General features: G+C 35.3%; 2 protein-coding genes across 2 annotated transcripts; both read left to right on the top strand.

Annotated features, from left to right (window-relative positions):
• The first annotated feature begins 10,615 nt into the window (after window positions 1–10,615).
• Window positions 10,616–12,418, top strand: LOC149147973 (disease resistance protein RPS5-like). The gene has a single exon (XM_089442028.1). The coding sequence runs from the start codon at window positions 10,616–10,618 to the stop codon at window positions 12,416–12,418; it is 1,803 nt and encodes a 600-aa protein (XP_089298154.1).
• Window positions 12,419–12,897: 479 nt separating this feature from the next.
• Window positions 12,898–13,391, top strand: LOC149147974 (putative disease resistance protein At4g19050). Its single transcript, XM_089442030.1, has 2 exons — window positions 12,898–13,050; window positions 13,137–13,391. The coding sequence occupies exons 1-2, from the start codon at window positions 12,898–12,900 to the stop codon at window positions 13,389–13,391; spliced, it is 408 nt and encodes a 135-aa protein (XP_089298156.1).
• The last annotated feature ends 14,017 nt before the right edge of the window (window positions 13,392–27,408 follow it).

The raw sequence follows: 27,408 nt of genomic DNA on the forward strand, positions 1-27,408 counted from the left end.
AAACCCTAGGTTAGATGCTCCTACATCATACTCCCCATGTAAAAGAAAGGCATGGTCTCCTGACCTTATGTCTTCATAAACAGATTAAACTCCTCCAAGATCCCACACTATAATTTGTCGTTGAGCATTTGTTCGGTCATGTTGTTGTTGTTCTATTGTTGTCTTCTTCTGCCTTCTAGGCTTCCAAAATTTATGTTGTAATTCCCATCTTCCTTCAGTCATTTGGAATCACTGTCATCCTTCCTTTTTATCTTTTTAATAAAGCTTTTTTGAGGCCCTTTCAAACTTCATCACTTCAATTTTTATGTCCAACTTCTCCTCTCGCTTGTATGAATTACTGCCAGGGAAAATTTTAGGGGCTAATGTTCGCCCAGTGGGCTAATTTTCCATGATTTTTCCACAAAAAAGATTCGCCAATTTCCAATTTTATAAAAGACGATTCGCCCAAATTTTAGAATATAAAATTATTTTACCTTAAAAATCGCCAACATTATATAGAGACTATATATAAAATAATTATAAATTTGATTAATTTTACAAATATATCAATAAACATTTATAATTTGCATATTAGGGATTAGTGAGATTCGCCAATGTTTTAAACTTCAAGAAAATTTTCCATCCTTAAAATTTTCCTTGAATTTACTGCTTCCTTGTAACATTGTTGTTGTTATTTTCCACTAGCATCTTGATGCTTGAAGCTTCCTTAGTCATTTCATGCATTCCTTCATCTTTTTAAAAGGTGTTACATCTATGTTGGGATTGATTATTGTTGTTGTCACTAAGTGTTCTATTTCCTTCATGGAAAACTTGTCTTTATTTTCCTTTGAATTGTTGTAATCGACTATAATTTTGTTTACTTCACACTCTGTCCTCGATTGTCCAACCATTTTTCTAACATTCTCAATTTTGCATTTAAATATGCATTTCTAAGGTTGTCACTTCTTGCTTCACATGCTGGACTCTTCTCATTTATGTTATCACCCTCTTGTGTTGAATGAAAGAAAATGTCATTCTTGGGTTCTTTCATCAACTTCTTTAACAAGTTAACCTTGCTTCAAGCATAGTGTATGATTGATTCTCTTCATATCTCTGATCCTCTTTCTGACTATCATCATAAGGCAACTTTTCTCTATTTACTACAACAATATATGTATGCATACGCAAATCCTCCTTTGATATATTCGTCTTAAGGTATTTATGCTGATTTCAGTCCTCCTCATCATTATATTCCCCAAGCAATGGTCCTTGATCTGGTTCTGAATAGTAAACTTTGTCTTCCTTGTACTCAGTTATTTGGAGTTCCTATTCCTTCAACCAGATTCTCATCACGCGCCTCATCTTCTTCCTTAGTTTCCTTGCAATTTTTTTTAATAGCCCATTTCACCTTGTTCTTCATTTGCCATCCACATATTCTTGCATTTTCTTGTAACAACTCCATTAGTACGCTAAGTTGTACTTTCATATCAAATATTCGTCATTCAATTTCCTCTTAAGGCATCCTCTTCATCTTCGTGCCATTTTCCTTGACATCTTCCTCCATCCTACTATAATTTTCACTAAAATCCTTGCCATGAATATCAATAGCCATCTTCACTTTTCCCTATGTGAACTTCACCTTGTTCACTTGTGAACCACACTAAGCCTTTGCAATAGCAAGTTTGTTTCACCCTGCTACAAGTAGCTCACCAAACTTCTCTCTAAACTTGGCCTTTTGGTAACACTAGTTCTTCCGTTAATCCTTCTTAGCTTTCTCTGCTCCTTTAGCCTTTGACACTCTCAAGAGCTTCACCTGCTCTTTCCCTAGACAATTCTTTGATATTTTCAATTTCTATTGCAAGGGTTACCATGATATCTCTTCCTCTTTCAACAGTCACTTATGGATAGTTCCTTTAATAGAGTTTATTTCCCAATGATTCTTCTTTCTTTGCTCCAATTCACGGCAAGGTCCTTTCCACTACCGATCTTCTCAAGTTTCCTTCAAACTGTGATTACAGTTGCCTAGTTTGATTTTGATAGATTTATTCTATGAGAACCCACATTCATGCTTGGAATATGGCACGGGGGTGATTGGATGAAGCGAGACTTGGTTCATCCAATCTATGGTCAGGTGGAACATGAAAGTCCCAGACTTGTTTGGCCTTTGCATTCATCGATAAGATCTCTCTTTCTCCTTGATATTTTATGGGTAAATATATTTGTTTATATGTGTCTTGTATGGCGGTTAAATCCTTGATATTTATGTTGTTGATATGTTGGTTTTGAATGAGTTTTATGACAGTAATAATGTATGGCTGTCATCATGTTTTGGTTAATCATTGAATGTACAATGAATATATGACTTAATAGATGGTAATTGAGTTATTGTGATGAGCATCAATGATTCTTAGTGATTCTCAGATAAGTATCAGACCCCCATGTTCATATGTTGTTTAAATGTGTAGAATGCATATTTGTGACATGTTTGATGAAATGCTTGTCATGGCTAGTAAGGGTCCAATCAAGTCCTTGTTGAAGTATTTGCATTTGTACCATTGTTTTGATGTTACTTTTCATTTCTGAAAGTTTCATGGAGTTCTGTGAAGTTACCTGAGTCCTCGCCCTAAAAAAGTGTCACAAAATCTGGAGTCGCTGGCACAAAATTACCTGGAAAAGTCCCCAATCGCATGCATGCCCATGTTAAGGGAGAGACTAAGGCTTTAAGGCAGCAAAATGTCAGTTTGTCTCGGGGATTGGTCACCTAGATGGCTCGTGCGAGTTATGTTGCATGTGTGGAAGGTCAGCTTGTCTATGTTCCATCGGTTCCACTTCCTTAAAAATTGCATAGGAAGTTGAATCATATCATGGTAACTCTTTGTCACATGTTTACCCCAGTTGACCGGTTGCGAGGAGGCTATTGCAAAGATTGAGTCAAGTCAGTTGAATTTGGAAATTAGATTTTGCTTATTAATAGTATTCTTTAGCCTTAAATGAATAAGCATGAGGAGAATAAAATACTTAGAAAATGGATTTATGAATTTGTTAGAGATTTTGGCATCATATTTGAAATGAATTGGTTACTAGAAATTCATTTCTAAATATTAAAGTTTAAAATAACCTTTTGTTTTGCCTTGTAACCAATTTGACATGTGTACGGTAGATAGAAAAATGCTAAAGAATTATTTATGTAATATTTTTATAAGCAAATTATCTTATTTAAAATAGAAACAAGATTATCATAGAATTTTGAAGGTCCCACTGTTCAAGTTCACAACTTTTATCTCGCAATATGTCATTTGCACATAGTATAAGAGTTTCGTAGTGAAATTTTCTTGGATAAAATTGAGAGTGCTCCATGCAAATCAAAGGATGGGCTGACCCGTTCTCATCCCTACCACTTTAATAATATTACAACTACCTTAATGGAAGAGGGATACATGCACAAAGGTAGTATTTCAATACTTCCCTAAGGGAGTATAGTTCAACATACCTAGTATTGCAAAAAATGTTAAGACAATCATTGTCCAAACTAGTGAATAATAAATGAGAAATAAAATCTCACTCTTTCAATATTAAAGAGATTAAAAGCTTAGAAAACCATATTTATGGGGGTTACTTAGCTTTGAACTTATGATTCTATAAATTCACAAAGATTAACTAAAACTTTGAATCTTATGAATCTATAAATTTACAAAGTCTAAGATATTGAGCTTACGAAACCATATTTATGGGGGTTCCTTAGATTTAAATCTTATGATTCTATAAATTCACAAATACTAACTAAAACAATGAATCTTATGATTCTTTAAATTCACAAAAAATAACTAAATTAAAAACCACTTCATCCACATGGTAAGATCATCTTTTATTTTCACATGCATGTCCTTTTAGGGTTAAAATAAAAAATACTAACTAAAATTTTAAATCTTATGATTCTATAAATTCACAAAGACTAACTAGATTAAAAACCCTTTCATCCATGTCCATGAGGTCTTGTATTGATGGCGATCGAGTGCTCTGTTAAGGCACTCTTTGATGTAAATTCCCTGTTTCAATTCCCCACCCCGATTAAGGTGATATATTGGACATGTTGAATATGTAGTCGTGTTAAGCTTACAAAAAAACCCTCTGTAGTAAAATTTATAGTAACCACATGATGTATGATGGAGAGAAACCCAACTAGCAACCAATGCTTGAGCTACACACTTTTAAATTTCAACTTAAAGAAAAATTGAAAGAAAATTAGACTAATGAATTTAAAGAAAAATTGAAAGAAAATTATATTACACAACCCAAATAAATGGGGTTGAAGTTCAATATGGGCTACATAGCCACCATGTGAAAAGAGAAAGTATACCATTTCATTTGTTAGTGAGATGAAGTATTGGAAAACAAATGAAATTTGATTTGAAATCAAATGTTAATGTAGCTAGAATAGCATGTGATTAATTATCAAAACTAAATAAATACAAAGAGCACATAAAATATAGAAAAATTTGATTTTTTTCTTTCTATCCTATGTTTTTAGCTCTTCCTTACCATCTCATATGTGTAAATAGGTCTTCAAATTTTCCCTATCACTTGGGAGATGTAGGTAGGGAAACTAGTTAATTTCCTATCAAGGTAGGAAATTTTTTAAATACTTAAAAAAATGAACTTGATAATTTTCTTGAAGAAACTTAGACTTTCTAGCTAACAACTACCGTGGGTATGCAATACTCCAAGATATATATGCAAAAGTTATAAAAATATAAGAAACAACTACCAATAAGTAAAATAAAGAAGCCAAACTAAAGGAAACAAAAAATTAACCTAGCTAACCAATCCCTCAATGGAGATAACCGACATAATTAGAAAATACTATTATCCCTCCACCCTTAATTAACAATTATGCATTCCTAATAGACAAACATGAGAACAAGTGAGCACAAAATTAGTAGACACCTTAAAAAAAATCAAATGGCTTATATTCTTTTGTTTAACAAGTTTTTCAAAATAAAAAGGTTTTCATCTTATTTAAAAGGAAAGAGTTTTTTGGACCTCCCAAAAGAGGGACATCTTGAGCTCATTGTGATAGCATCAAATCTTACTAAGTATGATATCACAAGCTATGGGACACTCTTTTTGTTATAGTAGTAGTAGCTAGATTGGATCTTGGACCTCACCTAGATTACTCACATAAATTACCATTTCACAATGATAAAATGAAAAGAAAGACAAATAAATGACTGCAAAATATGTTGATTTCAATGTCAAGATGACAATTAATGATTGGATTAACTGAGATTGGTTTTGAATGAAAGGGGTTGTTGGAGCTAGTCAACAAAATTATGTAACTTTTCAATGGCCTCATATGTTAAAAATGTTTATTTTTGGTTATTTCACATTTTTATTTTATAATTTTTATTAAAATTAAAAAGTTAATCGATTTACATAATAATGCATTAATATATTTTATTTACCAAAAAAATAAAAAAAATTATGTAATTTACACATTATGGACCAAGCCTATAAATTGGAGGGTGCGCTTATAGATTTGATTATAATTTCTTTTAAGTAAATAAAGAATATTGCATAATGACAAAGAGATGAGTTGAAGATGTATGTGAAATATCACATTGGAAAATTGAGAAATATATTCAATTTTTTCATATTAAGCGGTGTGGTATAGTGATCATTTTACTTCTAAGCTGGCGGTTCAATTGGCAGATAGGCTCTCCAAAGAAAGCATTCAGAATATATCAAAAGTTAGTGTTAGGAATATGTGAATAAATTGTGTAAAATATCACATTGGAAAATTGGGAAATATATTCAATTTTTTCATATTAAGTGGTGTGGTATAATGATCATTATACTTCTAAGCTAGTAGTTTAATTGGCCGATAATCTCTCCAAAGAAACCATTCAGAATATATCAAAAGTTAGTGTTAGGAATATGTGAATAAATGATGTGAAATATCACATTGGAAATTGCTAAATATATTCAATTTTTTCATATTAAGTGGTGTGGTATAGTGATCCTTTTACTTCTAAGCTAGTGGTTTAAGATAGGCTCTCCAAAGAAACCATTCAGAATATATCAAAAATTAGTATTAGGAATATGTGAATAAATAGTTACTTGGATGTATTTTTTCACTTTTAACCTTTATTTTTATATAAAGGAATTTTATATATTTTCAATAGCTATATATATTTATGAGAAAATTGTACCTATTAAATATATATATATATATATTATATTATATTATCTATTTTTAAATTATAAATCAAATTTATAATAATCTTCTTAAAATATATATATATATATATATATTCTATCATAAAAATATATATAACAAAATTATCATATATTAACATTATATTTCTCTCACATACATATATACATATATATATTCTATCATAAAAATATATATAACAAAATTATCATATATTACCATTATATTTCTCTCTCACATATATATAGTTAACCAAAACATAATGGGAATAACACATGCTCGTATTATTGTAATACATAGTAATCCTACATGATGAAATACTGCATAATCAAGCAAATATGGCCATTCTAAACGAAAGCTTATATGAATCTAAGTCCATTCATTTAATTCACTATTCATAAACTGAAAATTATAAAAATGTCAACCATTTATTTCAACTATAATCATGCTATTAACTACTTCTTATGTTACTTGTTATTTCATAATTTTATTTACAATTTGTAATAAAATTTCAAAAATTAAAACATAGATTATATTCATTATTAATTATAAACAAACAAATAAATGGAAAACACAATTACACATGATATTATAAATAAATTTACTAAATAATAGAGCAGAGTAATCTCATGATAACATCTTCAAGTCCCCCCAAATAGCCTTGAAGAGCAGGAAAACGTGTAGCGCAAAATCGGAATCGGTACCTTTGAATATGCCTCCCCTGTCTCTTAAAATCGACAAGATTGAGAGCGGAAGTTTGAATTTTTTAACTAAAATCTAGCCTTGTCCCCGAATTGCAAGACGTGTAGGATCGGATCCACATTCGTTGTAAAAACACGCTCTCTGCAGTTTACTCAGGTTTAGTCTTTGGTTGTTTGGGGAAACGGAATGTTGGCGAGAGGAGACCCTCTGCCTCGGTCCCAATTGAAAATCAAAACAGATTTCAGGTAAAGCGCGACAATTAAAAGAATTCAAATTTCATGGACAATGTATCCATACATTAATGGCATGCTATGGGGTTTACATGAATGACATGCTATGCTATGGGGACTAAACCGCCTGGAGGGCGTAGCGGCGGTCGACTGACGGCGACGGACAAGAGACATCTAGTGACTAGAGAGAAAACCCCAAGCAATGTCACATCAGCCTTATAGACTATGCCTTATTAAACACCTTATTATACCCTGCAGTAGCACAGTAGGAAGTGTTGTTCTGCTACCTTCACTTCAGATTTTCTCTGCATTTCAACGCGTTTTCTTTGCTGTTTGTACTTGAGTGCAGCTATCATGTCAGCTCTGTTGAGACGTACCCTACACCTTTACCACTTTCAGCAACCCCAGTTGAACTGATTTGACTATACAATTATATTACATTCTGCTTTGACCTGTAATTTATTTTCAGAATCGTCCAGCACATAATCTGAACATCAAAGGGAGTTTAGCATAATTAAAGCACATCCCCCCATAATAAAAGTTGGTAGCCTACATTTCTATATTTGCCAAAATTATCTTGTGACAAAAGTGTGTTTTGGATAACTCTGAATTTTAGGGCTAATCTTAGCGACTTGAGTGGAACCCTGTGGCTTTAACCATACTCACTGTAACAGAATCATCTAAATTTCTAATATTGCATATAATGCTCTTAACGTGACTGTATATTTTTGTTCAAAGATGAAGGATTTGATATGATATGGATGATGCTAACATATCAACTAAGATGATTTCGACATCGACATCATTATCAACTTGATACATGCACACCATAGCGACGTAAAAAATTATTCCAAAAGCTCAATAAAAAAAGAATTGATATCTTTTAAAGTAAAAACATATTAACTTAATAGCGCTAGGACATAGGAGATTGTTTACTTTCCCAACGGAAAGGAAAGAATTTTGAAAGAGAAACTAATAATGAGATCGAGGAAAGAATTTAGAAAGAGAAACTAATAATAATGAGGTTGAGACTTTGGCCGTACAAATGGGATTAAATCTAATTCATTAGGTTTCTAACCTCATTTATATGTAATTAAATTTATTGCATTTATTGCAGTATTATGATATTAGGTTTTTGGAAATAATTTTCAAGTTAAATAATTTTATTATAAATATATGGAAAATAATGAAAAAATAAATAAGATTTGAGATGATGAAAAGGGTAAAGAATAATTTTATTAAAAATGTATAGAGAATAATGAAAAAATAAATAAGAATTGAGACGATAAAAAGGGTAAAGAAGTACATGGCTCGACCAAACCACATTAAGGTACATCGGTTTTTGAAATAAAATTTCATGAGTACTTTGACATCTACAAATATATATTTCTTTATATACTAATGGTAATTTCTTTAAATAGGAATGGTAAGATACATGGATTGAGATTGTTTATTATCTCAAAGGAAAGGAAAGAATATCATTTTCATGGGATTTAGGATGAGTAACTAATAATGAGATTGAGGTTTTGCATTTATATATGGGATTAAAATTAATAGGAAATTTCAAATTTATAATTAAAAGTGCAGTAAATAATATTGATAAAATTAGAATAATTTTATTAAAAAATATATAAAGAATAAGGAAAGAAAAAACAAAATTATATAAGATGAAATACTATCATATCTTAAGAATCTTGGATAGGAAGGCATATTCTACCCCAAAAAGCATGTGTTTTGAAGGAGACACGTTAAAAAACAAGTCTTTGAAACAAAACTCTATCCTCAGTTCATATCTAAAGGCCCATTAATACCTTTATACAATCAATTGTCCTTTTCCTTCATCCTTGTAGGAGATTTCTCCTTAATACTAGTGTTTGGGCTTCCATAATGTTTGGAGATCTCAATACTTTGAAGGACTTTAAATTTGGTTTGATGGAGCTTGTTCTTTGGTTTTTGGTTTTGTTGTGGATTTTTGTTTTTGTTTTGCATGTTTAAATTTTTTTTGCTGGAAGTTTTTCATGTTGGTGTTTATAGGAGTTAAGAAATTTGCCTTAGTTTGGAATTATAACTTTTCATCCTTTGTTGTTTTAAATTATTATTATTATTAGAATTACTTGAGTTTAGTAATTTACATTAGACTTTAAGTCAGAAGTCAAAGCTTTATGCGTGGACTAATAAGAATCCTTTATCAAATAGGTATTGTTTGGGTGTAAGGATGATGACAAATATTTTACATGTGAAATTTAAGAGGTCAAAAAATAATTGAAGATTCAAAAGATTGGACTTATAGAAAAATGCCATTGTCACTGTGAAAGCCTAGAACTCAAGAAGATACACTAGATAGGGAATCTTCCGGAATAATGGAATCACATTCTCTAAAAGACTATAGATGAGATATAGAGCTTTCAAAGCATGATTCAAAACTAGATGCATTTAATTGCATGGTCAATTGTATAGAGCGATGGTGAATTGGTTCAAACAACTCCAAATTTCAGGCATTGACATAGTCCATTAGAACAATATGACATAGATATCAAACATGTGTAGCTTTCTTTTTACACGATTTTTCAAAATATCTATATGCTTAGGGACTATGCTAAAATTGATACTTGCAAATTTGTAATATTTTTTTTGAAAAAGAATAGCACTATGTTAAAATTGATACTTACAAATTTGTATTTTTTGAAGAACAAAAAACCCAATATAACTAGTAAAATCTCTACTTGAGTGTTCGTTTCACTTGTGTAAAACATATACTTTTTGTTCATATTTAGTATATATATATATATATATATATATATATATATTTGTGATGTTTATCTTGAGCATAATATATGTATTCAAACAAATGTAATATTGTGTAAAAATATAATTTGATAAGAAGTTATATATATGTATATGTATAAGAAGTTTGTTTTCTGTTGCATTGCTAGCCTTGCCTGTTTATTATTCTCCCACTTTTCTTTCTTCGGTCACACTCATGTGCCTTCATGGTTTTCAGCTCTCCTGCTTTTTCTTTTCTTTGGTCACACTCATACTGCTTCCTTCCTTGCTTCCTTCCTTCCTTCGATATTCGTTCTGCTTTTGCTCTGTTTGCAAGTTTGTTTTCCGTTGCATTGCTAGCCTTGCTTGTTTATTATTCTCCCCCTTTTCTTTCTTCGGTCGCACTCATGTGCCTTCATGGTTTTCAGCTCTCCTACTTTTTCTTTTCTTTGGTCACACTCATATTGCTTCCTTCCTTCCTTTTATTCTCACTTTTCCTTTTTCCCATCACATTCTGCCCAAAGAAAATCAGGAGAAACGACCACTGCTTGCTTTATATTAATTGGATTCATTGTTGTACTTATTCACCTCACCTTCCATACATATTATTTTGTCTGCAAATATCTACTGCTTTTTCATATTGCTTGTGCTTTTTCTCTATTTGCAAAATTTATTTTCCATATTGTTTCTGCTTTTTCCCTCTGCTTGCTTTGTCGTTGCAAAAGCCATGGAGGCCATTTGCACTAGAGCAATAGCCAACATCATAAGCAACGTTGTTAGCGTTGTTATTTCTCCACTAGTCCAAACCATAGATGATGTTATTCACTTGGAAAGAAACACACAGTTTCTGCAAGAAAAGCTAAGTAGTGTCAGAGTCTTCTTAGATGACATGGTCAACCAATTTCAACATCAGCAAAGAATTATCCCTCCCCCTCTGAATGATGGGTTGGAAAGGCTCCGACTTTCCCTGCAAGATGCGGAGAGCGTCATACAACACTCCCAACAACGGAAAGGTTGCTTAGATTGCCGCTTCTGCAAGCCCAGATTGTGTGGAAAAATTAGAGAATGCAAATTAAATATCATTGAGCGCCGCAACAATCTTGAAAATGCCATTTCAACCAGAAGTTCTACTCAAGGGATTGTTTCTTCTGAGCCACTGGAAGCAGGGGCATTACTTCAGCCAGTACCAGAGTCTGGCTTTGTGGGATCTGGGATAAAAGAAGCGGAGATGTGGCTGAATAGAAGGCTTGAAGATGCGGAAGATCATCAATTTCAGGTAATAGGCATCATTGGCATGGGTGGCGTTGGCAAGATGGCATTGCTGAGAATGGTCTTTAACACCCACAAGAAAGGTAATGTGTTTGAAAACGTGATTTGGTTAACTGTTTCAGAAAAGTTTAACATTCAGGAGTTGCAGAGTGTTATTGCGAAAGAAATTAGTTTAAACTTGGGGATGGACAGTTCTAATGCTGAGAGGAATTCTATTGTTCTTGACATGCAAAAGAGGGAACTTTCTAATTATCTCAAGGAGAAGAAATTTATACTCATTCTGGACGATGTGTGGAATCAAATCCACCTAGAAGAAGAACTGGGAATCCCTTTGGGAAATTATAAAGGTAGTAGAGTGGTAATCTCTACCTGCAGCAAAGAAGTGATTCGAAAAATGGTGGCAAATGATGACTACTCCATACAGATAAAACCCCTATCCATGGAAGAAGGATGGGGATTGTTTGGCAGAGTTGCCTTCAATGTAGGCCATGCTCCTACAAAAATTGTAGAGGATATTGCTAGAGAAATTGCAGAAGAGTGTAAAGGTCTACCTTTGGCGATAAATGTTGTTGCAGCAACAATGAAGGGTAATACTTCTGCTGATGGGTGGAGTTTTGCTCTAACTCAAATGAAAAATGTAGATCAAGATTTTTTAAACAGTGGTATTGATGAAGATCTCTATGGGCGACTCAAATGGAGTTACGATCGTAACTTACAGAACTGTTTTCTATATTGTGGTGCCTTTGCCGAAGACGCAGAGATTGAGGTGGAGCAATTGGTGGAGATGTGGATAGGGGAGGGATTGGTTAGTAGCATAGACAAAATCCAATTAATGGTAGTAGGAGGCAGGTATGTAAATATTTTAGTAGAACATTGCTTGTTTGAGCATGTTAGCAATGATATTGTTATTGGCCAAAAGAAGTGGATAAAATTTCATGACATTCTTCGTGATATGGCGCTCCATATTGGTGAAAAGGAAGAGAAATGTTTATTTAGAACAAGTCAAAAGCTGGACCGGTTTCCTGTAGAACAAGTGATGGACGATTGTAAGAGAATAGCAATTCGCTATTATAATAATACTGCATTTATGCCCACAGATTTCAGATGTCCAACAACACTTGGAACTTTGATCTTAGCCCAAAATGAGGGTTTAAGAGAAGTTCCAAATGGCTTCTTACTCAATCTCCCCTCTCTAAGGGTTTTGGATCTTAGTGACACCAATATAACATCGTTGCCAGAGTCTCTGTGGCAACTCAAATAACTTTAGTTTCTAGGGTTGAATGTCACCAAAATCAGTACTCTGCCCGTTGAGGTATGCAATATTTCTCGATTGCAATTTTTGCATCTTTGAGACTGTCGATGGCTAAAATCCTTGCCATGTACAATAGGAGAGCTGAAAAATCTCAAGCATTTAGATCTAAATGAGTGTGAGAGATTAGCAGGAATTATACGTGGGATATCTCAACTTATGTCATTGAAAAAGATAGGCTTGTTGATGGGAAAGGTTGTGCTGGGAGTGGATAAAGGTGAGAGTGGTATGTGTAGTTTGAAGGATTTTACAAATTTTCTAAATTTGATGGAGCTTCATATATATGTCAAAGCGGGAAAGACAATAGAAGGAAAAAGTGGGGAATAAAAGTGGGTCCAATGGGAACTTGGTTACAAATGAAGCATTTGGTATTGCAATTTGATAGGAATGAGCATGAGGTAATGGAGGATCTTCCCCCAGACATGTAAAACATGAAGAACCTGCAGACATTTGGTCTCTTCCGTTATGGACGGATAAGTTTGCCCAATTGTATTTGTGACTTTGAACGACTGGAGCAGCTGTGCTTGTTCAGTTGTGACCATCTGGAAGAGCTTCCACCATTGGAGAGATTGCCAAATTTAAGGGTATTGAGATTGTAGATGTTAAATAAAGTGAGGGAGTTGGGGATTAGGGGAAGCGTTGTGGATTTCCGATGTTGGAGCGCTTGCAGATGTGGAACATGCCAGTGTTAGAGAATATATCAAGCTCCTCCTCATCATCAAATGTTGCGTGGACGGAGGGTACAATGCCCAAGCTTCAACTCTTGAATATACAGTATTGCAGGGCACTCAAGAGATTGCCGGTAGGAATCGAGAAGCTTTCAAATTTAAAAGACATAGAAATTGAAGCTGGTGTATGGGAAAGATCCATTCAGGCAGATCATAACATAAAAATCTGCTTGGAAGAAAAGCTCAAATTATTGTAATAATAACATTTATAGTAAATGTTTTTTTTTCTGGATAAAGGCTGATCTATTGTATTAAGAAAAAAGAAAATTATTTACAAAGAGGCCGAGGCCTCTGAAGATGCAGAGGAGCATCCTCTATCAGAGAAGACTACAGGTGCTCAAGGCAACCTGGATTACATATATGGAGACAGTAGCAGAGAGCATATCCGACCATACATAAACGACCATACAAAAGGGCAGCTTTTGAATTGAGAAATTTGCCTTTCCACTGTAGCTTGCTGCAGAGACCATATTCTTCAAAAGACTGGGAGTGCTGAGATTTCTTGAGGGCTCCCTACTATTATACCGACGACTTGACCCTTCTTGATCAATTCCTGATTTGTAAATTTCCTCATTCGGCTCCAGATTGTTGGTGAGCTGATTGCCGGAATAAGCAGGAAGCTGAGGTGAACCAGGAGCCGGATACTGAGACAAGCCTTGAGTTGGTTGCTGAGGCGCTCTCAGTCCCGGAGGAGGCTCCATCACAGTGATATCAACAGCAAATTCATTTTCAGTATTGTCCTTCATTGCCTGTGCCCGAGCAGGGTTCATTTGTTCCAGCTCCCCATGACTGGACGAGTCGTCCTCTTCCTCAGTTGCAAGGACAGTGATAAGCAGTGAGAGACGGGTCTGATTTCTCCGGCATCGAAAGGTGCAGCGAGAAGTGTGGACTTGACTGTCCAACTGGTCGGACTCTTCAGAGGGAGAGGATTGAGGCTCCATCATGGCCACTGGCTGAATTGCCTGGGCCTCTTGCCTTCCACGAATACCCCAAACCCCTCCACGTCTTGGGATTCCCCTTTGTCGTGGCGGCATTGTCCCTGAAGAGCACACTTTGCAAGCAATAAACTGTAAAAAAGCAGGACTGTAAATATCTAGTCGGTTCTCCTTAGTAGCACTTACACAATTCTGGTGCCTCACTGAGCTTTCCTCCAGCGGAACACACAGTTGAAACAGTTGAAACAGAGTGCCCATAATTGAACACACCGTTGAATACACAGTTGAAACAGAGTGCCCAGAACACACAGTTGAAACACACAGTTAGAACACACAGTTGAAACAGAGTGCCCAGAACACGCGAAAGGAACAGAGGGTAGGCTATGGCCTTTCCCTCTTCCTCCGGTATTCTTATTACTCTGACCTCCAAACCACTGAACCAAACTATGTTTCGAATCACTGGACTGATCCAAATACCTCATTTTATAGGACCTGGAGCTGAACTGTATGGCGGCAATGGAGCTAAGACTCCATTGAACTGCGTACAAGGCAATCAATTCGCCTCGCTTGAGGCCACCCCCCTTCTGCATGGCCATCTTTTCCACCGCTATCTGCGTTAATGCCTGGCAGGGGCGAGTTAATGTAGCGTCCGGCCAGACGGGCTTATACCTACAGCTGCCCTTCATTGCATGTACTCGTGCTTATACAAGTGTCACCCGCATCCGGGTAACATTTATAGTAAATGTTATTAATAGTTACAATTAAAGAAAATATGAGAATGTCATATGTAAATGAATAATTAGAGAAAGAATTATTATTACAACTCATTTATTTTTGGCCTGGAATATATTCCATTTTCACAATTATCCTTAATGTTTTTTTTTTCTAGTTTAAGACTAACCTAAGTACCCACGGGGGATTTGAACCAGTGACCTATCGCAAGGAGTGCCTTAACAGCGCACCCATTCACCGTCAATCCAAAGCCCCGTGGGCTTATCCTTAATGTTATTAAAGAAAAGGGTTGTTAAAAAAATCACTATTAAGTTTTTCATTTAAAATTTTTAATAAATATTTTAAATATTATATTTAATATTAATTTCTGTTTTTACACTTTATTTTATATTTTAATAAAATAGTTTAATTATTTTATACATAAATCATATTACTTTTTATTAATTTTTCTATTTTGATTAATATTTTATAACTTTTTTTTTAATATGTTATCAACTCTGTCAAAATGATTTTATTAATTTTTCTATCTTAATTAATATTTTATAACCTTTTTTTAATAGGTTATTAACTCCATAAAAATGATTTTATTTATTTATGAACATTTATTTAATCTAAAATGAGAGAGGAATTAATATGCCGCAATAAAATTTAATGTGTATTTAAATTTTTCACGTTGCATTCAAAATATAAAGAACTTATTTATATTTAGATGTGTTATTGACATAAGGAATTTATTTAATATAGAATGTTAGAATACTTAATATTTGGAAAGGAAATTGGATTCAAATTTTTATACGTAAAAAATATAAAGAAAACATGTTTATATTCAATAATTTCTTAAATAATAAGAGATAATAAAAAAAAATTAATTAGATTTGTGATTTTCATCCATTAAAATAATGATAGATTTTTTTTAATTTTAATAAAGTGAAGTATTGTTTTTTTATTAGTATAACTAAATAAATATTTGAAAACGAAATTTTATTTATTTAAATGATTGTATAAATAATAATATATTAATCAATATTTATTTTAAAATTATATTTATTTTATATTATAATTTAAAATGTTGATGTTTTTATATCTTGCATTTTATTTAAATAATAGTCAAAGGAATTTAGCTCAAGTGGTATGGTTCATGACTTGTGTTCCATGTAGTGTATTGCATTTGGGGCAATTCTCTTTGACATCTACATGTATTGCTAGTGTTTTCTTCGTCGAAGATGAAAGCATTCGAGTGGAGCAATTGGTGGAGATGTGGATAGGGGAGGGATTGGTTAGTAGCACAAACAAAAGCCAATTAATGGTAGTAGGAGGTAGATATGTAAATCTTTTAGTAGAACGTTGCTTGTTTGAGCATGTTAGCAATGATACTGTCATTGGCCAAAAGAAGTGGATAAAAGTTCATGACATTCTTCATGATATGGTGCTCCATATTAGTGAAAAGGAAGAGAAATGCTTATTTAGAACAAGTCAAAAGCTGGACCAGTTTCCTGCAGAACAAGTGATGGACGATTGCAAGAGAATAACAATTCGCTATTATAATGATACTGCATTTCTGCCCACAGATTTCAGATGTCCAACACTTGGAACTTTGATCTTAGCCCAAAATAAGGGTTTAAGAGAAGTTCCAAATGGCTTCTTACTCAATCTCCCCTCTCTAAGGGTTTTGGATCTTAGCGACACCAATATAACATTGTTGCCAGAGTCGATGTGGCAACTCAAACAACTTGAGTTTCTGGGGTTGAATGGCACCAACATCAGTACTCTGCTTGCTGAGGTATGCAATCTTTCTTGATTGCAATTTGTGCATCTTCGACACTGTCGAGAGCTAAAATCATTGCCATGTACAATAAGAGAGTTGAAAAATCTCAAGCAGTTAGATCTAGATTATTGTGAGAGGTTAGCGGGGATTCCATGTGGGATCTCTCAACTTACGTCATTGAACAAGCTAGGCTTTTTCTTGTTAATGGGAAAGGCTGTGCTGGGCATGGATGAAGCTGAGAGTGGTATGTGCAGTTTGAAGGATTTTACAAATTTTCCAAATTTGATGGAGCTCAGTGTACATGTCAAAGTAGGAAATATAGTAGACGGAAAAAGGTGGGGAATAAAAGTGGGTCCAATGGGAACTTGGTTGCAGATGAAGCATTTGGTATTGCAATTTGATAGGAATGAGCTTGAGGTAATGGAGGATCTTCCCCCGGACATGCAAAACATGAAGAACTTGCAGACATTTGGTCTCTTCAGATATCAAGGGATAAGTTTGCCCAATTGTATTTGTGACTTTGAATGACTGGAGCACCTGTGGTTGATCAATTGTGACCAACTGGAAGAGCTTCCACCATTGGAGAGATTGCCAAATTTTAGGGTATTGAAATTATAAATGTTAAATAAAGTGAGGGAGTTAGGGATTAGGGCTTAACCTTTAACGCAAGGAACTTAGCAACAAGGTAGGTAGGACCTCCAATGGAGTTGACAATGGGCCTTAAGGGAGCTCCATCCTTGTGAATCTTGGGGAGACCGTAGATTCTAGGAGTGATAGGGTTGCTTTCAATGAGTTTATGGTGCAGGGAACTCATTGAGCTAAAGGATTTAATGGAAAGTGCCACATTCCTAGCAACCTTCTTTAAAGGATTCTTGGGAAGCTTTTTGTAGCTACCACTATTATGAAGATGATCCAACATCTTGCTGTGGTAATCAGGTTTCTTCAACTTGTCCATTGGAGGTCCTACCTACCTTCTTGCTAAGTTCTTTGCATTAAAGCTTAAGCCCTTGGTTGGTCGTACGAAGTCCTTCGTTAAAGACTCTGCTTCCTTTATTGAGGAGCTCAAGGACATCAAGCTTGACCCTGGGGACATTCTTGTTAGTTTTGATGTTGTTTCCCTGTTCACTTGCATCCCTATTAATGAGGCCATGGAGGTGATCAACCGCCTAACAGATCCTGACACTGCTAAGTTAGTTGAGATCTGTCTCACCTCTACCTTTTTCTGTTTTGAGGGAGAGTTCTTTGAGCAAACCTGCGGGGTTGCCATGGGCTCACCCCTTTCCCCTGTCATTGCTGTCCAAGGCTCTAAACACTTCCCGGCTCTTGCCAAAGCTTTGGAAAAGATATGTGGATGACACCAATGTTATCTCGTCTCACAGCCAAGAAGAATTAGGTCTCTTCTTCGATCATCTCAATAATCAATCCTCAGCCATTAAGTTCACTATGGAGCAGGAAGTTGATGGTTTCCTTCCGTTCCTCGATATTCTTATTTCTAAGAATAGTGATGGTTCCCTCGCCCACCAAGTTTTTCGGAAGAAAATGCATACTAAGTAATATCTTCATGCCAGTTCCCACCATTTCTTGGCTCAAAAGATGGGTGTTCTAAATATCCTTGCTAATCGGGCCCTAAGGATCTCAGATAAGAAGAGTTTTGAGAAGGAAAAATCCCATCTCCTTGATGTCTTTGTTGAGAATGGTTATAGTAGATACATGGGTCAGAAGGCTTTCCTTAAAGCTTCTAAGAATTCTCTGGCTCAAAGGGAACGGAAGGAACGAGTACTAGGTGTCCATCTTCCATATGTTCAAGGGACTACTGATAAGATTGGAAGGATTCTCAGGATGCATAGTGTCCCTGTGACCTTTAGACCCTTGAACACCATTCGCATGTCCCTCAGATCAGTGAAGGATCCTATCGACCCTAAAGATATGAAAGGTGTGTACATGATCCCCTGTTCCTGTGGGACCCCCTATATTGGGGAGACTGGTCGCTCCATTAATCAAAGGATTAGTGAGCATGCAACAGAACTTAAGCATAGGCGAACTAAGTGTTCCGCTTTAGCTGAGCATGCTGAGAAAACCAATCATCATGTTTGAATTGAGGAGGCTAGTGTTATTGCTAAGGTTTCACACTTCCATCATCGGAAATTTAGGGAAGCGCTTGAGATTGAAAAGAGGCCGAGCAATCTCAATAGAGAAGCTGGCTGGAAAATCAGTGGGTGTTGGGTCCCAGCACTCTCTTCCTAGTCATTTTTCTCGCTCCCTTCCACACCGTCCACCCCCCACCTTTTTTTTAGTATATTCCATCTACTTTCTTAATTAAGTTTTATTATTATTATAACCATCTACTTTCTTAACTAATTTATCTATTTTTATTTAGATCAACTTAATATATTTATTTATTAATTTATTTTTTTAAGGATTTTTAAGTTAACTTAATGTTAGTTTCTCGATTTTATTTATTCTTATCTACTACTACTACTATTATTATTTATTTATTTTATTATTTTTATTTATTTTATTTTTTTGACTTATTTTATTTTTCTCGTTTTTATTTTTGTTTTTTATTATTATTTATTTTTAAGTTGACTTATATTATTTTTCTCATTATTATTGATTTATTTATTCATTTTTTTTAACCATCTCTTTCTTATTTTTTTATTTACTTTTTTACATTTAATTGATTTATTTAATTATGTATTTTTCTAGCTAACTTGTATATACATATAATTTATTCATATAAGAAAAGGTCATTTTTTAACAAATTTCCATTTAAATACTAATTTAACTTATAATTTTTTATTATTTATTAATACTTTTTAACTAACCATTATCATAAATTTAAATCATTTTTATATATATTTTAAGGGATTGGTCCCCTAAGATAACTTATTTCTCTTAAAATTATTAAAAAAGTTTTGATCCTGGTCCAATAGTCAAAAGTAGCTGTTGGTCAAGCTAGCCGTTGGAGGCTCTGCTCAGTCTATTTAACTTGCGAAGCTGGATCTGTTTCTTCAACTTGTCCTGACAATGAACCACACTGATTGGTTCGAAACGCGTCGACAAATGGTATCTCATGTGTTCTTCGCCGAAAAATCTTTTGTAAATCTTCAATTAGTTAAAGAGTATCCAGAAATATTTTGTTTAAATAAAATAAATGAAAAATGAAATTAATTTAATATAATTTTTATTTTTATTTTTATTTTAATCATTATTATTATAATTTTTTTAAATATAATAAATGTAGTTTTAAAACAACGTGTTTTAAATATAAACATAAAATTTAAAAAGTTAAAAATCAATTTAATTTTAATAAAAAATATTCTTCTTTATTATATATATGAAATGAGAAATAAATAATAAAAATAATGCTATGTTCTATTTTTATAAAAAAATAAAAATAAATTATTATATATATATATATATATATATATATATTATAAGGTTTTGTATTAATTATTTTGAATTATTTTAATTTAATTAAAATAATTCAAAATAATTAATACAAGACCTTATAATATTTAAAAAATTATATCTATATATATATATATATATTATTTTTTAAATATTATAAGGTTTTGTATTAATTATTTTAATTTTTAATTTAGAGAGTTTTTAATTTTTTATCATTCATTTAATTTTATTATTATTATTATTATGGTTATAAACTAAATGTTTCTTCAATGTCTTTTTACCAATATTCAATTTAAAATATTTTTGTAAAGTAAAAACAAATTTTTAAATTGAAAATTTAATTGAATGAGTAAAGTCTGTTTAGCTTAATTGCATTTTTGGAACTTTTAAATTGAATATTTTAATTCAATGAAAATTTAATTTAATTTCAATCAATCTAAACCCACCTTACACATTTTAGAAAACCATGATTTTGTGATCCGAATTGGATCCTCAAACACTCTTACAGTTTCCTGAACTTTGTAAAACTCATACCGAAGTTTCAAAGTGCTATGGATGTCGAGCTTATCAGAAATAACGTCTGAACAATGGCAATTTGTGGTCAGCACGAAGCAACGAGGACCCTCGGTCAAAGCGTGCACACTGTTGGCCCATGGTAACCACGCGCTAGCACAAATTGGCAAACGGAAGGTCAAATCCAAAAATAGAGGCAGTTTCTGATACATGTAGGGCGTCCCCCTCAGTGAAGGAAAGCCCCGAGCGCTCGGTCATGAGGAAAGTATAAAACCATACGGAAATCACCGATTTCGTCAGAAGGAGGGCCCCGCACTAAAATCGGCAAGATATTGGGAGGACCACAAGTGGTAAGTGGGTTCGACCGAGTCCTGCCTGATGCCACACAATGGGTGACACGCGTTCGGTGGATGAGAGATAAAACTGCTCACATTGCGCGGGTAAAGGGCATGCTACTTACCCACCCTATATGGACGAAGACCATAGGATCTGGAGGCCCCAGATCAATGGCGGAGAAGCAATCCAATGGATGATCGGATTTGACAGGGAAATATGTTGGGGCGGATAAGATTTGAGATCCGGCATGACTGATAAGTTTCCAGAGGAAACAATTTTGCGGGCGATATTGGAGCAATGGAAATAACGACCGTTCAAAGAGAACTGACACTCAGTTCGTGAGGAAACAAGTGGCCTTCTCTCTGTGAAGCGTTACAGTGATGATGGCACAGAGTAGGGGAATTCAAGTGGACAGAGGTAGGAGATCCAGAGAGCCAAGAAGCAGAAATGAACAGTCAGGGAGCAGATTGGCTTTAAGCCATGAACAGATAGAAGAAGCAGGGGGAAGCAGGAAATGAGAGCAAAGAGAGAGAGAGCAAAGCAAAATTTCAGAGAACAGAGAAGCTGAGTTGACCTGCAGAGCAAAGGCAACATCAAGCAGACAAAGGCAGAGAGAGTCCAAGAGTCTATGAACTCCAGGGAAGGCTTGAGAGGTTCAAGCAACTCTTCTGCATATACCTGTCAGGTATTGAGTACCAAATTGGACTCATACAACTAAGACCAGATGAGGTCGAGTTTCAGTAAGGGCAGTTTGTGTACTTTAGAGACTTGGGCGATCCAAGTATAGTCCTAGTGATCATCATCTGTTGAGTGAGACTCAATTTGAGCTCACTGTTGATAAACTATGCTTTTTAAGACACAATAGAAAGGCCACCACTGAAGGCTGGACCAGGAGATGTAACCCAGGAGGATTGAGTGAACTCCTTATTAAGCTTGTTGTGTTTTATGTGTTTGCTTACTGTGTTTTCTTACTATTTCAGTGTCTATGTATTTCGCAATCTTTTCGATCCGTTGCATAAAATAACATAGGCACACCCCATCACATAAGTCTGTAATACCTTCATTAATTAACTGAGATCATTCAAGAGTGATCTCAGATCAAGTGGTATCATAGCTCCTAGGTTGTTTAAGGTTAGACAAGCTTGTGTTGGATTTTTTTGTTGAATGCTAACTAGATCAAAGCTTAAATTAGGAGAAGGGGAGTTGGTCGAAACTAACTTGGAAATTGGAAGAGTCTGTCCTAAGAAGAAAATGTCAGAAGAAAGTCCCTTGGGACTAGACCCTCAATTTATAGATAGTTTCTTGGCCATGAGGTCCATGGTAGAGGAAATTTATAGGGAGTTTAAGAAAGGTAAAGTTGTATATTCATCACACTCCAAAGAAAAAGGAGAAGAAGAATCTCTCTTCCATGACCACTCAATCCTATCAATGCATGTAAAGGAGCTGCAATTAAGGAAAAGTTAGCAATAAACTTTCTCCAATATTGTGTTGCCCCTAGGAAGCTTCTAACTTCAGTAGAAGATTTGGGTTTAGGCCAGTTTACAATGACTGCAACCTTAGAGGGATCTATCTTCAATTCACCACCCCCTACTATATGACCCAAATGAATGCAACCTTAGAGGGATCTATCTTCAATTCACCACCCCCTACTATATGACCCAAATAATTTAGAGATGTTATTCCAAATTCACATTTTGATAATTTAACATAGAGATTTTCCCTTTTCAAAACATCTAGAGTCTGCTTTACATGCTGCAAATGTTCTTCCCATGTTTTACTAAATACAAGAATATAATCCAAATATACAATTACAAAATTGTCAATAAAAGGCCTAAGTACATCATTCATTACTCTCATGAAAGTGGCAAGAGCATTAGTTAAGCCAAAAGGCATAACTAGGCATTCATACAACCCTTGCTTTGTTTTGAAAGCAGTCTTCCATGCATCTTGCTATGCTACTCTGACCTGATGATAACCACTACGTAGGTCCAACTTGGAAAAGTAAACAACTTCTTTCAACTGATCCAATGGATCATCTATGCGAGGAAGGGGATAACGATTCTTGATCGTTATTTTATTCAGTGCTCGGTAATCAATGCAAATTCTCCATGAGCCATCCTTCTTTCTCACCAACGCGATTGGAGATCCACATGGTGATGTGCTAGGTCTTATGATCCCTTTCTTGAGAAACTCCTGTACCTACTTCTTGATTTTTGCATTCTCTAAAGCGGATAACCTGTACATTCCGATGTTAGGCAATGGAGCATCTTGCTGCAAATTAATATCATGTACAATTTCCCTTTTTGGTGGCAGACCTCTAGGTTCTTGAAATAATATATCATATTCTGAAACAACTTTTTCTAAATCAGCTTGCTATTTAGCATCACAACCCTCAAATATATTAGTTCATTCAGGTTTCTTTTCCTTTACAACCATCAGTGAAAATTTCTTGCATGAATTTACAATCCTTTTCATCTGCCTTGAGTTTATAAGAGTGTAATTATTTTTGATCTGATGAGCTCTTAAAATATATTATATTCCCTCTTTTGTGAGTTGATACTTATTTTTGGCTCTATAGAAAATAGCTTTTCTATCATACAAGTAAGGAATTCCTAAAAAAATTCCACATATATCCAAGGGAATGACATCTAACTCAACCTCATCTACAAATACTGAACCAATGGCAAACCTAAGTTTACATTGTCTAGTCACTTGTAGCTTTGTTTTATCACATAACCAACCTAATGGATATGGCTTCTTGTGAGGTGTGGTTAGCAATCCTAGTTTCTTTACAAATGCTTCAGAAATTAAATTTACTTGTGAGCCACTATCAAACAAAGTATCAATCTTTTGATGCTTAGAAATAACTCTAGTATGAAAAAGCTCATGTCTTCTTTTCTCATTTTCTTCACTATCAATATTTTGGGTAGAATTACTAGAAGATGCTTCAGAATTTTTACCTTGTACACTTGTGGCTGCAATTGTTGTTTCATCACTTCAGCCTGACCCCAAATATTTTTGTATAGCAGTAGCAACTTTCTTCTTCTTGCCATCGAACTTTTTGGGTCTCAGATCCGGATGCAAAATCCAACAGTGTTCATCATCATTCCCATCCTTCTTGTAGTGAGTGCAAGAAAGTTTAGTATTTTGTACAACATTAGCCTTCCTCTCTTTCCATTTCTGCTTCCTCTTTTCCTTGTTCTTACTTTCAGTGGGTTTGGATGATCCCTCAATCTCTGGGACCACATTCTTGCCTCTAGCCTCTAGATGGGTGGCTTGGACAGATACCTCATCTATGCTAGTAGGGTTAAACATGAGAATGGTATGTATCAAATAACTATGTAGACCACCTATATACTTCAACAAAGTTTCAAGTGAGTCTAACGAAATGCCTAGAATCAAAGCTCTTTTTCGAAATTCCTGGGTGTAGCTTTGTACACTTTGCCCTTTTAATTGGCGAAGAGTTTGCCAAATCATCACAGCTTGCTGCATATAAGCTAGTGGATAGAATTGCAGAAACAAATTCACTTCAGACAAAAAGAATTTTACCATGATTCTTCATGTTAGCTTGTGTTCGGCCTTCCCACCATACTAAAGCAATTCCTCCAAGACATAGGCTGGCCAGTTGAATCTTGCTTTTGTCTGAGTCAATGCTCTATACCCTGCAATACACATCAATCTATCTAATCTAGTTATCCAGCTTCTCTGCATTCAACTCTCCATCATATATTTTCAAATCAAATTTAACATCTAATTTAATCAAAGATGCTTTCTTCTTTTTATTTTCAGGACTATTAGGAGGTGTGGGAAGCTTTTCTTCTTTCCCTTTGCCTTTATAATGGTCATTTAGGGGAGATTCTTCTACTTCTTTGTCATGGGAAGTTGAAGAATCTTCTCTCCAACCCTTCTTAAATTCTCTATACATTTCCTCTACCATGGCTCTCATAGTCAAGAAACTATCCATGAACTGAGGGTCTGATTCCAAAGGAGTCTCTTCTGACATTTTCCTCCTAGTATAGACTCTACCAATTTCTGGGTCAAATTCAACCAATTTTCCTCTTCCTAATTTAATCTTTGATCTAGTTATCATTCACCAACAATCTAGCACAAGTTTGTATAACCTTAGCACTTAAAGCTCTGATACCTCTTCATCTGTTATTGATATAAGACAATTAATGAGGTATTACAGACTCATGTTCATGGATGTGCCTATGTTATTTTTTGCAATGGACCAATAAGATTGCGAAATACACAGGCAATGAAGCAGTAAAGAAAACATAAAAGGCAACACATATAAACACAACAAGTTTAATAAGGAGTTCACCCAATACTCATGGGCTACGTCTCCTGGTCCAGCCTTCAGTAGTGGCCTCTCTATTATGTCTTCAAAGCAGAGTTTTTACAACAGTGAGCTCAATTTGAGTCTCACACAATAGGTACAAACCAGTAAGAATTTACTTGGATCCCCCAAGTCTCTCAAGAGTACACATACTCTCCTCACTGACTCTTTGTCTCTGTTGGTTACAATAGAATGAGCCCAATCTGAGACTCAATACATGACAGGCGTGCAGAGGAGTTAGCTTGAACCTCTCAAGCCTTCTCCCTCTGTATCTGTCTTAACTTTGGCTCGATGCTTCTTTTGCTTCTGCAAGTCAGCTTGGCTTCTTCTCTCTGCTTTCGGCTTACTGCTCTCTTACTGTTCTTGTCTCTGCTCTCTATCAATCTGTGCCTTTAAAGCCATCCGCTTCCTGACTGTTCATTTCTGCTTCTTGAGTTCTTGATTCCCCACCTCTGTCCATCCGAATCCATTCTTTCGGTGTTTACAGTCACTACATAACGCTTCACAGGGAGGTGACCACCTATTTTGTAATGGATGAGTGTCAGTTCTCTTGGACATGTTTGAATGGTTGCTATTTCCATTTTCTCCAAGAATGCCCGCAAAACACGAATCTTCTTCTAACACATCGTCCGTATCGGACTTCAAATCCCATGCGATCTTGCTCTATAACCTTGTCAAATCTATTCATCCATCGGGACGCGTCTTCGCCGTTGATCTGGGCCCCCAAATCCTACGGTTGTCGCTTATATCGGGCGGTTGAGTAGCTTGATGGTTATTTGTCTGATGTGAGCGATTTTCTCTCTCTTCCGCTGGACGCATGGAAATCACCATGTGGCATCTGGCAGGACTCGGTTGAGACCAGTTACCACCTCGAAGCCCTTCTGATATCTTGTCGGTTTTGTGGAATCCCACTCTGACGGAACCAAAACAATATTTTTCCGCGTTTCATAATTATTTCGGGTTCGGGTGCTCAGGGCTTCTCTTCACTGAGAGGTTTGCCCTGCGATATGCGAATAGCGACTTGTCGCTAATCGTATATCGGAAACTGCCTCCATTTCTTAGATTTGTCCCTGCATTTTCCAGTTGGTGTTAGTGCACGTTACCATGGTACACCGCTCTATGCGCTAGATCGATGGCCCTCGTTGATCCGCACTAATCGTCATTCGCAACTGTCATGAGGATTCCTCCGATAGCTTGATCTTTATAAGACTTTGAATTTTTGGCATGATTTAAAGAGTTCATGAAAAAGTTAGAGAGTGTTTTATGATCCTTTTGGATCAAGAGGGCTTGCTCTTGAAATATGAGAAGTTTTCCGAGTGAGAAGCCGACCAACTAACTGGTGCCCTGGCTGGGAAAATGACACAATTTTTTGAGGGAGAGAGTGACGGGCACTTGGTGTCTGTCCAGCCTGTCTGCGAAATTTTCTCGATAAGCAGAGTGGGCATGGTCCGCAGCCTCAGTTCAATTTTTGAGGGGAGTCAGTCCCGGGGTGACTACCCAGTCAAACTCTCTAGTTGAGCAGCAAGAGGGTTGATTGATCGACCTGCGAGCAACACAACCTGAAGTGGATTTCTGGGTGCTTATGCGCTTTTTTAGGTGACAGTTGGTTGAGTCGATGGTGGGGTCAAGGTTTGGTTGTTAGAGGGTGATATGGTCATCAGAACTTCAACAATACGACTAAGTGTGTGAGCAAGTGAAAATGCACATAAGTAATCTTGTAAACAAAAAATCACATGGCTTGACAACGAGACGACTCAAACCATCGAGACACACATGCTCAACATGACTGAGTGACGGTGTGAGTCGAAAAGTATGTCATTTGTGATTGATCACTAGATAACCGTGATGACACTTGTCCGGCAGTGTGTACGACTCTGTGTGTGAGAAAAACAGATGTTTACATAGCGAACACAACATTTGCACACGAAGCATAGACCTTGTGTATGACCAAAACATGGTCGCAAGCGAGACATTGTTACCAACATGCAAAAGCTACCCATTGAACAGTTAAGTAAGGCGGGTGCAAAGACTTACACGAGCCCACAAGGTGAGCCTGAGTGCATGCAATCATCAAGTAAAAACTCAAGCGAGGCTTTGAAATTGAATGCAAGCCAAAATTTTGGAGGGCATTGCAGCTGATACAATAGATTCCATAGAAAAATCCCATAAAAAAGGGAGTACAT

Source organism: Pinus tabuliformis, chromosome 9 (genome assembly GCF_031772625.1).
Source record: "Pinus tabuliformis cultivar Carrire ecotype Pingquan chromosome 9, CPIR1, whole genome shotgun sequence".
Classification (NCBI taxonomy): Eukaryota; Viridiplantae; Streptophyta; class Pinopsida; order Pinales; family Pinaceae; genus Pinus; species Pinus tabuliformis.

Excerpts from the sequence above, each read along its gene's own strand:
- LOC149147973 (XM_089442028.1), top strand. The coding sequence starts at position 10,616 with ATGGAGGCCATTTGCACTAGAGCAATAGCCAACATCATAAGCAACGTT.
- LOC149147974 (XM_089442030.1), top strand. The coding sequence starts at position 12,898 with ATGAAGAACCTGCAGACATTTGGTCTCTTCCGTTATGGACGGATAAGT. Across the intron at positions 13,051-13,136 it reads AGAGATTGCCAAATTTAAGG|ATGTGGAACATGCCAGTGTT; the intron begins GTATTGAGATTG and ends GAGCGCTTGCAG.